Source organism: Zootoca vivipara, chromosome 4 (assembly GCF_965207765.1).
Source record: "Zootoca vivipara chromosome 4, rZooViv2.hap1.1, whole genome shotgun sequence".
NCBI classification, from domain to species: domain Eukaryota; kingdom Metazoa; phylum Chordata; class Lepidosauria; order Squamata; family Lacertidae; genus Zootoca; species Zootoca vivipara.
The window spans coordinates 40369912-40384408 of NC_142587.1; the positions used below are offsets into that span (position 1 = coordinate 40369912).

General features: G+C 39.5%; 1 protein-coding gene across 8 annotated transcripts in view; it reads left to right on the top strand.

Annotated features, from left to right (window-relative positions):
• The window catches only part of CNKSR2 (connector enhancer of kinase suppressor of Ras 2), a 146723-nt gene that overhangs the window by 63715 nt on the left and 68511 nt on the right, over positions 1-14497 (top strand). For 7 of the 8 annotated variants that reach the window (XM_088668692.1, XM_035115478.3, XM_088668693.1 and 4 more), the window contains exon 8: positions 3431-3499. The exons of the other annotated variant lie outside the window; for it this stretch is intronic. In XM_088668692.1, coding sequence (XP_088524818.1) covers positions 3431-3499 — 69 coding nt within the window. The remainder of the gene's footprint in view (positions 1-3430; positions 3500-14497) is intronic. 8 annotated transcript variants of the gene reach the window in all.

A 14497-nucleotide genomic window follows, 5' to 3' on the forward strand; every position in this document is an offset into this window, starting at 1 on the left:
AACAATTACAGCCTTCCATAGTTCTGCTGAAACAATTTGTATTGTCAGACTGAATAATAATAATATGGTTAAACTGAATAATCTCCCATATGTGTAAACATAATTTATTTGAACTGTGACCGGTATCAATATAATAGTAATACTTTCCATGTATTGCTATCAACATAATTTGTCACTTAATAAAACATCTGCACAGATATTGATACATTTTTAGAATGAGTCCATAGATGGATGCTGTTGGTGGTATTTAATATTTAGTGTTATCAGAGCAAAATAATTGGAAAAAAATAATAATATATAGTACTACTTGCCTTGTTTTATAAATATTAAAAGCATTTATTCCGTAACGGCTAAGTTATATTTGGAGGAAATGTAAAGTAGTTTCTAGTTTGCCTTAATAAATATCATTACTGCAGTGTAATTAAATTCAATGTGATTATTTTGCTTAGAGCTTCTTCAAGAGCAGCCCCACATTCAGCCCATTGCGGTAGTTTAAGTAGGAGGTCGCTTGAGCATGGACAACTGCGACCAGGCTATTCTATTCCAGGAACAATTGTAGATGGTAGTTTATCCTAAAATGGGCATAATTCTCCTGGCCACAGAAGCCACTAGAGACTCCAGTGGCAAGCTGGGATTCATGTGACAAACCACTTGCACCATGAGGCTTTGCTCCCTCTCCCTTTCCATTATTGGCTCCAGGATGGTGATGGTCAGGAGAACCCTCAGAACAGTGTGCAGGGGAGGGAATTGTTCTATCTGGTAATGTGATATACTTGAACAGATGGAAAATTTGTAATATTGTGACACTGAATTCTACTCCATTAGTACTTCCAGTACTCAAAACCTCTTTTTGAGGGAGAGTACATTCCCTCCCAGACCTGATGATGTACCTAATTCCCAGACACAGGAACCACCTACCATAGCACCTCCTTCATAACAGTATTCAACCTCGTTTACTGGCCCCCATCCAGCTCTTCACTGCTTTCAGACACTGATCCAACACCTTCACAGCCTGTACCAATTCAGATGGGATAGATAGAGCTACATGTCATCAGCATACAAATGGTACTTTGCCTGCATGTGAATAAAAATCTAAAAAACAACACATCCATAAAAATAGGTGAAGCAGATCCTACCTCATGGCCAAGAAGGGAAAATTAGAGATTCAAGAGTAGTTTTCTAAAATCCCTGGATCCAGGGAGGGCTTTTTCAAGAGATGGCTTTCCATAACCTCTTTCAGAGTGGTGGGGATAACTCCCTTCTATAAAGACACAACCACTCTCTGCATCAATCAAGTCAGTCCATTCCTGCCATATTTTATTAGCCTTGATGGGCAAGGATCAAGACAGCATATAGTCACCCTCACTTTCAGGCTCCTATCCATGGCATCAGGCTGCAACAACTGAAACTGACCACACAAACTGAAACTAAACCATGATCCTGGGATCTCCAATGGGCCTAGAATGAGCGTGACTACTGTGTGCTGTATTGGCAAAATAATAGCCAATGTATGTTACTAGATTTTAAGATCAGTTGTAATATTGTGAAACATTCAAACAACTTGAACCTAGTGGTGGTAATCTCACTAGAGGGTTTGAGGGTTGCAAACGACATAGATCATAACAGTGTCCAACCTTACATTTACTTTTTGATGTGTGTGGCATGTGCCATTTTAGAAGATATATCCCACTTCTTTCTCATGCAGTATATAATGCCTCTCCTTTGTTGCTTTACTTGCATGCATAATTTGAAAATAAAAAGGGTCTTGTTTGTTCAGAACTCCTGGTTCTACTCAGTGCAGATTGAGTAAAACTTGTACAAATGATGGACTAAGTTTTCTCTAACTGTGTGATATCCCCACAATTTTTAGAAGTAAGAACCCTATTGCATGCTTTAGTCCCGTTCATTTCAATTGGCCATGGGAATGCTTTATTTTCTCTGGATTTTGACCTGTATCCTTCCGAGTCAGTCCGTCCTGAATTTAAGCTGCATTGATTTAAAATGCTTAACTTTTGCCCAGTTGCTATCTACAGTGTTTTATATTATCACTAAATTTTTAGAAATCTTCCAACTTCCAGAGGACAGAAGTAGGAATTGAGATAAATGCCTTCTGATCATAGTACTTAAATTGAACTCCTGGTGTTCTGGGTTGTCTGTGGTGAAGAGAAATGAGTGTCTGTGCACTGGGAAATGATTTATTAAACTTCCAAATAAATATATTATGCAATTATCTTTAAAACTATTGCAGTTGGGTGAGAATTTGGGACATTTTGTGTATTCCATAGATCACCACTCTTTGTGCCCTTGCACACAGAGCACCTTTGTCCAGTGGCACAGCAGACCTGGGGCAGCAAGGGAGGAGTCAACCTCTCGTGCCACCCTTGCAAGATCCCATGGTTCTCATGAGGGGCTGATCCACTGAGTGCTTAAAAGCTTCAACTGCACAGCAGTCAGGGTCATTATCTTGTGGAAGAGTTTTGTTTTTAAGTCATTGAATGTTCTACATGAGTGGTTTTCAGACTTACCACATTCAGGGAACCATTTCTGTGTTAATTTATGAGCTCAAGGATCTTTGTAAAATTCCTGTCATTTTGAATGATTCAGGATGCATGTTCTAGGGAACACTTTCAGTACTCATGGTTGCCCTCTATATCTGTCCTGAATTAAAAGTGCACCGGGACTTTCAACACCCACAAACACACACCATGCAGTCTAGGGAAAGATCAGTAATGGCAGAGAAGCTGTTTTGGTGGCATCTTGTCAGAATAGTTGAACACTACCCCTGCTTGTATCACAAAACCCTTCTAGAGATTTTGTGAGTACTCAGTGGACACACAAACTCAGTGTGTTTGTATTTTCTCTCCTTGTCTTGCAGCCCCCCTCAAGGAAAACGAGGGGGGTTGTATCTGGTAGCAAGAGGGAGTACTGCCCCACACCCATTCATCTTGAGGAAAAAGCTACATGAAGTGTGCCTCTCTGGCTTGAAGTAATGCTGCATGTCTCATTTATAACTGGGAAATGGATGCTTGTAGTCCAACCCATGATTCCTCAGTGAGGAATAACACTGTGTTATTTGACCCAGATTATGTCCTCTTCTAGAAGTTTAAGGCTCACTGAGGAAGTCTGGTGTTGTTCCATCACAAGTTCAAGACACCCAGCACACTCACAGGACCTTAGAGCACTCCCTTATTATTACCATAGTAGCTCACTGAGCTGTTGTCTATGCAAATAACTTGTTCCAGTTGAAGCCTTATATATGTTGCCAGGACTGTAGTGTTGAAAACGAGAAATATTTTACTTCCTGGAAAATATAAATACAGCATAGAGAACTAACACAGAGTGCATAGCTTAATAATCTTGCTTTTGCGAAAGGAGAGATGATAGCCAGTAAGGACTGTATTCTTTATCATCTCTTTTATTTTAAATTCAGTCACCTGCAGATCGGTGTAAGAAAATCCATGCTGGAGATGAAGTGATCCAAGTTAACCACCAAACTGTGGTAGGTATGATTGAATTCTGTATCACTTGAAGATGATGGTGTATCAGCAGCACATGTTAAAATGTGTTGTTTTAGTAGCTTTTGCATGAGAGATTTTAAAAAGACTCTGTAATTTTTGTGTATTCTAAAAAATAAGTAGTGTGGAAGTGAAATGCGTGTAAGACTGCCAGTTTCTCATAATATTTACTAATAGCAAATTTAGGTGGTTTGGATAACAAAACAGAGCCACAAAAAATAAGTTCTCCATGAGGCCTGAGCAAGACTACAGGACTCCTACACAGGCAGGGCAATTTTAGTTGGGTTCACGGTTGGGAATGGAAGGATTAAGCACTCTTCCCATGCACTGTGGTCCCCTTGCAGCCTGTTAATTCCCCCCCTTCCCCCAATGTGACATCTTACTGTGTCACATGTAGTTTTTTCCTGTAGGGATTTCTTTACACAGTCTAAATGGTGCAAAAACCTAGATTAGGAAGGGTATGGGATAGATTCTGGGATTGTCACTCATTGCACCCCAATTGGCAATATGAGAAAGACTGTGCTGCTGTTTTGAATGGAGGGCACCTCTCTGGTTGAGAAGTAAAGTATCAGATGGACATTAGTTGTGGGGGGAAATTTCCCTGATTACTTCTATATGACCTGTTCATTGAGCATTCTATTCTGATTTGTTTGTGGGGAGGTTTAAAACATCACATCAAGCGATTGTTACTCCATGCTTTCCAGTTTATTTAACCATCACTTTGCTTACTGCAAAAAGTCTAACTTGCGGGGCTGGGGGGATAGGTTTGCCATTGAATCCCACCTGCACAATAGCAACTGTCTTGAAGTGCCCTCTTTATGAGAAGCTGTTAGTAGGAGGATTCCTCCTGAAGGTGAGAAAGGCAAGCGAAATATGTTTTAAGTGGTCTTTGAACTTTTCTCTGGCCATTTCTATGTCCAGTCTGCTGAGTCAAGTTGAGATTCAGCTCCATGGGAAATTGCACTGGTAGGATATACATGCCACAGCAGTGTGAGAAATTCTGTCTTAACAAGTTGGAGACTAATACTTCAATTCTTTACAAAGAGAGTTGGGCAAGATATTTAGATAACATTGCAGGAATGTAAGGCAGTTGTCTTTAACATCTAATGTAAAGAACAATGGATTGGCTATGAATGCTATGAACTTAACTATAGTTATCTATTAAGGGATGTAAAATCCAAATAGATAAACTTGTGAAGCTAATTTGGCATAGTTTTTCTTACCATTCTGCAAGGTTGATGCTCAGTGTTTTGCAGAACATATCAAAACTGAGGAAAACAACACCAAAAATCAGTTATGTCTGGCAAAGGAGTAGTTTGTCAGGGAATAGCCAGGACACACAACAAAGGAGTCACAGCTGCACTTTTTGAAGGACAAAGCCAGTTAGCCCACAGGAATAGAGAAGCAGGCTGGAAAAAAGAGGTGCATGTTTGGGCCCCACCAACACCAAGCTCACCTTTTGCATGCCTGGTATTAACTTTCATGTTAGATGCAAAAGTGGAGAAGCTTACAGGTCGAAATCCACACCCACACTACACATTCCCTAAAGCAGCTTCTAGGTACTCAACAACAGCTACCAGTCTACAGATTCAACTGGGACTAAAGAGTTTGCCTGACTAGTCCTAGCTCTGTGGAACAGTATATGTGTCAAATGTAGGACGTTTTCTATGAAGAACATAGGAAGTCCTTAGGATGTTGGCCCAAGTAGTACAATAGCTCTCCAGGGTTTCTTGCAAGGTTCTCTCTCCCAGCCCTACCTGGAGATGCCAAGGATATACTGTACCACCGAGTTATGACCCACTAGAAAACCTGGGAGAAAGTCTCCCACGTTGCGCACTTGAAAGCATATGCAGTCCCCAAGGACCAAACTAGATGTATATTGAATGCCTATTTCCACTTATGTGTACAACCCTTTCTTTCCCTGATGACAAGATATTGCTCCTTTGAAGCTGTTCTTTACATCTGGAGAAAGCCCTCTATTGGGTATTGCTTCAGACTTGATTTAGTAAGCAATAGCTGCCTCAGGGCTATGCTCATTTGTGTTCTTTATAGTATTGGGAGAGGGGAATGTCTTTGCAGCTGTTGGGAGGACTGCATCAAGACCCAAGAGTGATAGTAATGGTCGGTAGCTACAATATGTAGTCTGTAGAGGCTGGTGAGCATCAATGAGAGAGAGCTGCCACCTATGCACTCATCCATGTTCCTCCTTGAACTTCTTTCTGTTTTGGGGAGGTTGGGAGAGACTCATCACTAAAACTACATTAGGGAGCTGTAGTATAAAGCTTTGCTCAGTGCCTACTTGTTCTGCTCCATGTGGCCAGGCTGTTCTCCTGAAATGCAAAAGGGTACATTAGTTTTTGAGTAGCCATACAATTATTGAAGAGGAGTGCCTGGCATTTATCAATGTTTGATGGCTGATAACCTCTAGCCTATCCCCTTTGTGAAGAATGCATGTTTTTGGTGTCCTGTGTGGAAACATTGCTGCTACCTGATGAGTCAAGAAGCATTGATTATGCCACACAATTTAACTAAATTATTGTTAACAATATTGCAGACATGGGGAGATATATGCTGCCGTCACATTTAGAGAAATAGTTTCTCTCTTCCCACCACCTTTGCTTATCTATGTGGAATATATTCTTGTATCCCCAGTTGGCATAATAGAGCAGAAGTTCCTGCTGTGGAAGAGACAGTCCTGCAGCAGAGTACTTGTAAGGGGCCTGAGATAAGTGGCATTAATAGTGTGTTCTTCCTCTACTTGTTCTGAAACCAGGCTGTTTGTATGAAGTGTAATATTTTATCATAGTACCAATTACCAAAGTTCCCTCCAATGGTATATGACACGAGGCTAGATGTGATACCAAGTGTCTGGTCATCTGAGCTGTGGAATCTGTTTTTAAGGATTTATATTCTGTTGTGGATTTTCTGTGATTGAGTGCAGAGTTGGTTGCAGTTCTATACTTCATTGTGATGGTGTGGACAAAGGAGAAGGAAGTGAGGGGGCTCTGCCTTGTATTTTGGCTCTGCCTTGCTCTCAGAAGCTTTGCTTTGCTTCTTTTGGCTTGCACCACCTCTGTCACTAACATAACATTATGCCAACATATAAGGGCAGAACAGGTCTGAGTGATTTTAAGATTTAGACTTAGAATACTTCTCCTTCAACCTGCCTTGTATATAGCCCATTTCCAGCCCCCAAGCCAGTACAATTGAAGCAGTACTGGGGAGAAGCTGCTGTAGTACCGAGTCCCTGCAGTAGTATTAACTTGAAGATCCATTCGCCATGAGGCCAATAGGCCCCTAAGTCAATGCTCTTGTTTATAATGGCAGTGAGATTATTCTTACAATAAATCATTTCTGTTTTGCTGCCAAGGGAATGATATCAGTTTAGATACAAATGCTAAAGATTAATTCCAATGTCAGTTTTGCACTACAAATAGTTTGATACCTTGTATAAGCTGTACTATACGGTAGGTTTTCGGAACTGCACACAATTGCAAACTGTGCATCAGTTTGTATATGCTGAATGTGGCATAATGGTTGAGAATGTAAGCTTTCAGTTGGAAGTTTCCAGTTTAGTCTTCAGCTCTGTTATGAACTCACTAAGTGAGCCTCTATCTCAGCTATCCTTATCTGTTACATTGGAATAATACTAATGGCTTGCCTTCAATGTTTTCTGAGGATCACTGACAATGTATGTGAACCACATGTGTAGCCCTTAGGAAAAGTTCTGTGCAAAACCCTTATCATTAATTCTGAAAGTTCTGCCTAAAAAAAGATGGATGCATCAAGGAATCAGCTAGTTGATTCTTGTTAGCATGCAAGAGGTCATAGTAGTTATTTGAATTTATCTTGTAGTTCCAGATATGCAGCTGAATGAATTGAAAGATTTTATACACTTGAATTAGTTAAAGTTCTGCCTAATTATAAAATAATTCCCATGTAATACATAGCTAAGGTATATTCTGTCAATTGTGTATAATTTAGTTTAATGCAGTAATAGTATGCAACAATACAGAAATTAGTTTTTCTGCTTATTGCTATGAATTAATGATGGTGTGGCAGTGCAAACTACCTCCAAGTATAAAAAATAATATTAGAAAATGTATGAATCTTGCATTGATTATGCTGCAACAATGTTATAGCTAATTCAGACTTCAGTTTACTATGAAACAATGCAATCTGTAGCAACAACAGTTGAAGAAACAGTCATCAAAATATTTGATAAACTCAGTGGACTTTGGGCTACAATCTGTATTTGCTGGAACATTTCCTGCCTGCCCTTATTTAATTCAATAAAACTGCATACATTGCATGTTGGATTGTTCACTGATCAGTGATCAACCTTTTGTTCAACCAAGTAAAACAACTGAAGGTGAGATCCAACTAAGTCATTCTTAGAGTAGACCGATGAGAAGCAAAGGACATAAGATACTTAACACTTATTACAGTGGATTGATTCTCTGAGTATGACTAATATTGGATATCATCTTGAATTGGGGTGAATCGGGGTGGGGAACTCCAGGCCTGGAGTTATCCATTTACTTTAGAGTCCCTGTAACTTTAGAGTCCCTGTAACTTTAGAGTCCCTTTCCACATTTGTTTTCAATCTTCTCCAGCAACTTGTTTTGTCCATTCTGATACAAAATACTTTATGTCTCCCAGTCCCGCTAAAATGGCTATTTTTGTAGTCCAATTACTCAAGGGATTTATTGCTCAAAGGGAATTTCCATTAGAGGTTTTCCTGTATGGAACAAACTAGGCCTAGTTTTAGATGTAAGCCTAGTCTTGTAAAGGAATAAACAATGACAGCTCCAGATATGAATGATCACAGTTCAGAACAAGCATCATTCTGCATTTGGTAAGTAGAGCAGAGCCATCCATTCTTTTGTGCCAAGTTCAAGCAGAAGCGCTGGTGTGTGAGGGTGATTTAAGGGGGCGGGAGCAGTGGTTGCACATGTAATATTAGGATGTTGGGAAGATCTGTGGGTGGAACTGAATGCGGCAGCTGCACGGCTACATGGCTCCTCCTCTGCTTCTTCCTGGTGTTGCCACCGGCAGGAGGCTGCTTTAACCCTCCTTCCTGTCCCTGGCAGAAGGAGCTGGCCACTGGAGCTGTGCCACACTTGGCTCTCAGCTTCGCCTCTGTGTTTTTTTGGACATGGGAGGCAGGCCCCCACCCCCAAAATATGGGGGGGGGACTAAGTTCAAGTAACCTTAGTTTATAGATACCTGTTACTATAGCATGCATACACACACACACACACACACACACACACACACACACACACACACCGTGGGTGTGGTGGTTCTGTCATCCCATCTTAGTAAACAGTTTGATTCTCTCAGTGCAGGTGATACTGGCACAAGGGAAAGAACAGTATAAAATAATTAATACCAAACAGATGTGTGACCTAGTCATCATTGCATCATTATCATTATTATGAAATTTACATTCTGTCTCAGAGGTCCACTTATAGTGAAGAATGTAATTCTCCCCTAGCTCAGCAGCTCAGGGCAGTCTGCAATGACTTTTACTAAAACAGAAAGGTGGATATGTTGTTTTGTAAGAAGAAGAAGAAAAATCAACAGTTGAAACACAGTTGTTTGTAGGACTAACCAAGACATCACAAATTTGAGGCAAGCTTTCAAGCTCTCCAGCACTCTTCTTCAGGCAAAATGCCACACAAAGTGCAGGGTGTTAGCAGGAGGAAAAATAAAATCAAAATGTTCAAAATTTAGGATGAATGTTGTAGCTTGTATTGCCTAGTTACCAGTGAGTAACTATCGGTTACAATGTATCAAAACAAAACAACTAGTTCTGCATCTCCATTTATGCTTTCTTTTTAGTGCTTTTCAAACAGCAGTCTTATATAAACCACTTTTGAAACTAGGGTGTTTTCAGAGTAGTTTGTGATGAAGCATAGTATTATGCCACCCTCAGAAAGATAACATTCCTCCTGAATAAGCACAAGCCATTTTGAGGAATTAAATACTGGCTATATTTCAAAAGCCTACTTCAGTCCCACAAGCCCAGTAGATCCTAGAAGAGGTGTGCCTCTCCCCTCCCCAATTTCTTCTTTGAACAGTTAAGCCCACTTTGTATCACAAACAGCTTTAGAATTTATATTCTATTTAAAAATAAGTTACACTCGCTAGTGGGGGAAAGAAACCCCCCCCCCACAGGTTTTAAGTATATTTGGGCTAATTTTGAGGTTCTGTGAATCTGGCCCATTATTGCCTGGGCTATGACCAGAACATTTTAAAATGGGGATTTATTTATTTATTTATTTAAATTGCTGCTCTCCATTTTCCCTTTCACCAGGCCCAAACAGAACATCTGATCCATAAGTGATTAAAGTTAATCCTGTTCAAAAAATTTGCAAGTGATTTGAAGACATGGTCTGAAGCCTGTGATCCTAGGTATAATCATATGAAAGTGAAAGCTATTGATCGGATTTCCAAGTAAAGAAGTTTAGGATGTTAAGTGTATAAATACAGGGGGCTTTGTAAAAGGAAAACAATTACAGTATATGATTATTAAAAGAGCTATTATATTTTCAGAATTAAGTTATTGATCAGTTTAAAGTTATGATTCATATATAAGGCTCTTCCGACTCCAAGCATTTTTCACAATCATGCCTAAGAGGAGGACTTGGAATCTGTGACTCTCTTCACCCTAAACTTCTGTGTCTCTGTCATTCCAGGCTCTGCCTCTTATCAACTGTAACGTGAGTAATGCATCCTGAGTCAGAGGTAACACCCACGTACTACTTGACAGAGTCAAACATTTGGGTCAGTAAAGCTTCCAGCTTAAAAGGACCTTTTGCTATTAGAGTATATTCACAAAATTGCATTTTAATGTTGTAAATTAAGTAAGTTTTGAGTACTCCTTTTAATTTTTAAAATCAGGTGCTTTTTATGAAACCTTTAAAGTGAGAGCCTTACTCATATGAAGTCTTCAAGAAATATATGCTTCAGGGCTTTATGATTAACACACACACCTGTTACTTAAGTTCACATAATTTAGCAGCACTTTTGCAAATAAATAAATAAAAATTCATATTAATTATACTGTGTTTGAAAACTCTGCATCTATTCTTAAAAGTATTGCTTTTGACCATTATTAAATTACATTAAATAGACCATAATACAAAAATAGATTGCACCTAGTGCTTCTGAAAATTGTCTTTGGCTGCAATCTTATATAAACTTACAGAGGAGTAGTCTCATTCAACTCATGAGGCTTACTTCTGAGTCAACACATATATGGTTACATTGTTATTTGTTTGGTTCCATATTTTAACACCTACAGAGATATCTAAAGAGTTACGTGTTGTATTGCATATTAAAAATTTAATTTTAGAGAAAGCATAAATACAATGTAGGGCATTCCTTATAGTGGACAATGCATCGACTTCATTTTTTATTTACATTAAATGTGGACAGGGTAAGCAGTGGTTTAAACATTATATGGATCTTTTAATTAGCTACCAAAATTTTATGCCGTATACTCCGCTGTTTATCATAATCAGAATAGAGAACATTGTATTTTGGCTAAGAATGTGCTAAGACTAAATTAAGGAGTTTGTCAGAAGTGAATCTTTTATTAAGAAAAACTAGAAAATTCTATCAGCAATTCCGTGTTCCTTTCTAGACAATTTATTATTAGATATTTCTGATGACACACCTTTTGCTATCTAAAAATGCTCAGTCTGTCTTTTCAGAAATAGTCATTTAATTTATTATGCTTTTGTGATAATTTTTATGAAAAGTATTATGTAAAAGAAGAAATCAGCCATCTTTGGTCAAAAGGTCTACTACTCCATGTCTGTCACTGCCATTGCTACATTAATACTGTAAAAGGGAAATTTGAATGGCACAGTTCATTGGGAAAAGTTCATGTTTGTGTGTATAGATTAAGATTCTTGCACACCTTTAATCTGTTGTGGGCTGAAGATTGGGCAGGCAGTGAAGAGGTACAGGTTCAAGGTTGGGAGTAGAGAAACAAGAAGCCCTAGATGGAAAGCTTTGTAAAATATCTGGAATGCTGGGATATTATACAAATTCTGAATGCTTGTGTAGAAAAAAAATGTCTATCAGCAAGTTTTAAAAGAAGATTTAAATACCCATCAGACACCATGATTTGAGAGAAGTCTTGATTTCTTGGCAACGCTTCAGGATTTGGACAATAGGTCAGGTTTTTAAAGAGGCAGACTCCCTAACTGCTATATGGCTCCTTTTCCATCTTTGGCTTGCTCAGTAACATACACTAAGTAACTTGGAGCCAAGGAACCATCTTCAAATGCTGGAAGAAGCTGTCAGTGGTCAAATGCAAAAATAGTGTTTGGTTTCCGGTCATCATATTTTTAACTGAGCCCATGCATGGATCCTGCAAGATGGTGATTTTACTGCTACTTTCTCTAAAGTGGATTCTGTAACTTCTAGTTCAGATTTAGCATACTTCTGGGCAAGGGCATAATTTTAAATGGCTCATTGGCAAGAGTGTTTCCTTGGCCCCCCCCCCACAGAATGAATAAAACTAGATTAAATAGAAGAAATGTGGGCTGACATTTTGATGCTGAAGATATCATGTGGACAGTTCCAAAAAAATATACATGAATCAGAAACACCAATCATGCAGTAATCACCCATGTGGAACCACCCTTTGACTGACGTAGTCATGCAGATCAACAAATGAAGTTAGGTACGGTAGTTTTTCAGGGAAAGACTATAGGTCAGTTAGAGAACACATATTTGCAATCCAGAATTTCAAGGTTCAATCCTTGGGAATATCAGTTAAAAGGACGTTGCAGGGGCTTGGACTAGATGACCCTCGGAAACCCTTCCAATTCTACAATTCTTTTGTTAAATTACCTTCCTGCCACTTTCCCTCTCTCTCTCATAGTAAGCAGCAGGAAATCCACTGCTGGGAGGTGAGGCATGTGTTGCTCTCTCCTCAATGACTGTTCCTGCAAATGAGGATTGGCATTTTTATACCGGTAATTGGATTGGATACAAACCTGTTACTGTATTGCATGAATGGAAAGGCTCCTTCCGTTTTCACAGGGAATGAGGATCCAGTGAATTCCATCACTTCCTTCTGCAGCTCTGAGCTTCACTTTGCACACTGTTCTAGAAAGGGCTGAAGAGAGGAGGCAAAAATCACTACCCACTGTCAGCAAAACATAAAGAACAAAACATAAAGGTTAAAATAGATAGCCTTTAGTTAATAGATTCTGGCAAATTTAGCATATTGATTGAGGCCTGCATGCATGGGTATTCCTTGCTCTATGCCATATTAATAACACTTTCTAAATAATAAGCACTTAAGCATCTAGGAGGTACATGAGGTAACTGAAAAATAGATAGCCCTTATTTAGATAATTCCTGTATACAGCCTTATAGTATATGGGCAGGATTCATATAAGAAAGTTAATTTCCACTGAAACATTAGGATCATGTAGATGCTGAGCCAAAGGATGGGGAAAAAAGGGGGGGGGAAAGCTTGGAAAAACATGAGGGGAAAGGCTTAACTACAAACAAGTAGTTTGTATAGTTATGCTGTATACAGTAATTCCTTTGTAAAGTGTTGTAGTAGAAACCAGAAAGGTATGAGCAAAGACTAAGAAGAGAGCCTGAGCAAAGGAATGTGCTTCAAATAAAATGAGAAATCACTGTGAGGTCATAAGAGTGCATCAGTCGTAGTAGAGAATGGAAAGCCTGTTTATCAGCTAGACACTATTCAAAGTGCAACACATTAGTATCTTGATGTATTTATTGACTTAAATACAGTATTTGGCATCAGGCATATTAACAAACCAACTTGTTTACGTGCTGTTCTGTCACTTTCTTCAAAGGGTACCCATGCTAAAGATAGCACAGAGTATAGTGATTTGGTACAACCATCCTTGATATTGCATGTAAACAACCCTATTTCAGGGAATGTGTATATACTCCAGATGATGATTACACATTGCACTATCTTGTACTTACTGCAGTTGCAAAAATAAGGTTGAAAGCATGTTGGTTGTGGGTTTGAGTACCACTTTGGGCAAAAGATTCCTGCTTTGCAGGGGGTTGGACTACATGACCTTCTGGGTCTCTTCCAACTCTATGATTCTATGTTAGTAAAGCCTATTGAAATCTCTGAAGTCGAGAGAAGCTGAGAAGGATTCCCTGTGATCAGGAACAGGGTTCTAGACCCTAGTACTTCTTTGCTGCGATGAGGAGCCTTATCGGCCTGAGGGTTACATTCTCTCATGGTCAACCTTCTGGGAGCCTCATGCCCGTAGCAGGGAGGTGAGAGACAAAAGGGGATGGAGTGGCAGATATGACTCTTACTTTTGTATAGTAAGCTACATTTCAAGTACTGTACACAGAAGTGAGAGGTTTACACACACGCACACACGCACACACACACAATTCAGGCAAAGTACTTGAGAAAGGTGCAGAGCAGATCTCATGATGGTTGTGGCCTGGGAGCTAGACCAAAGCTCTAGGAGGAACACATTCAGTCTCCTCATCTGAATTTCTTCACCCCTGCCCTACATGAAGCAGAATACTGTATGCAAAAGAAGCAAATAGTGACCAATTTGTATAATTTAAATATGTGGCATAATTCCTTCTGGACCCCAAATTTGGTTCATATTGTTGCAGAATTTTTGATGGTTTATTTTTCAAACAGAATACATGCAGTCTGCTTAGTCCCCTGCATAATTCTGTGAATATAGTTAATATAATAAAGGTAAAGGGCCCCCTGACCATCAGGTCCAGTCGTGTCCAACTCTGGGGTTGCGGCGCTCATATCGCTCTATAGGTCGAGGGAGCCGGCGTTTGTCCGCAGACAGCTTCCAGGTCATGTGGCCAGCCTGACAAAGCTGCTTCTGGCGAACCAGATCAGCACACGGAAACGCTGTTTACCTTCCCGCTGGAGCGGTCCCTATTGATCTACTTCCACTTTGATGTGCTTTCGAACTGCTAGG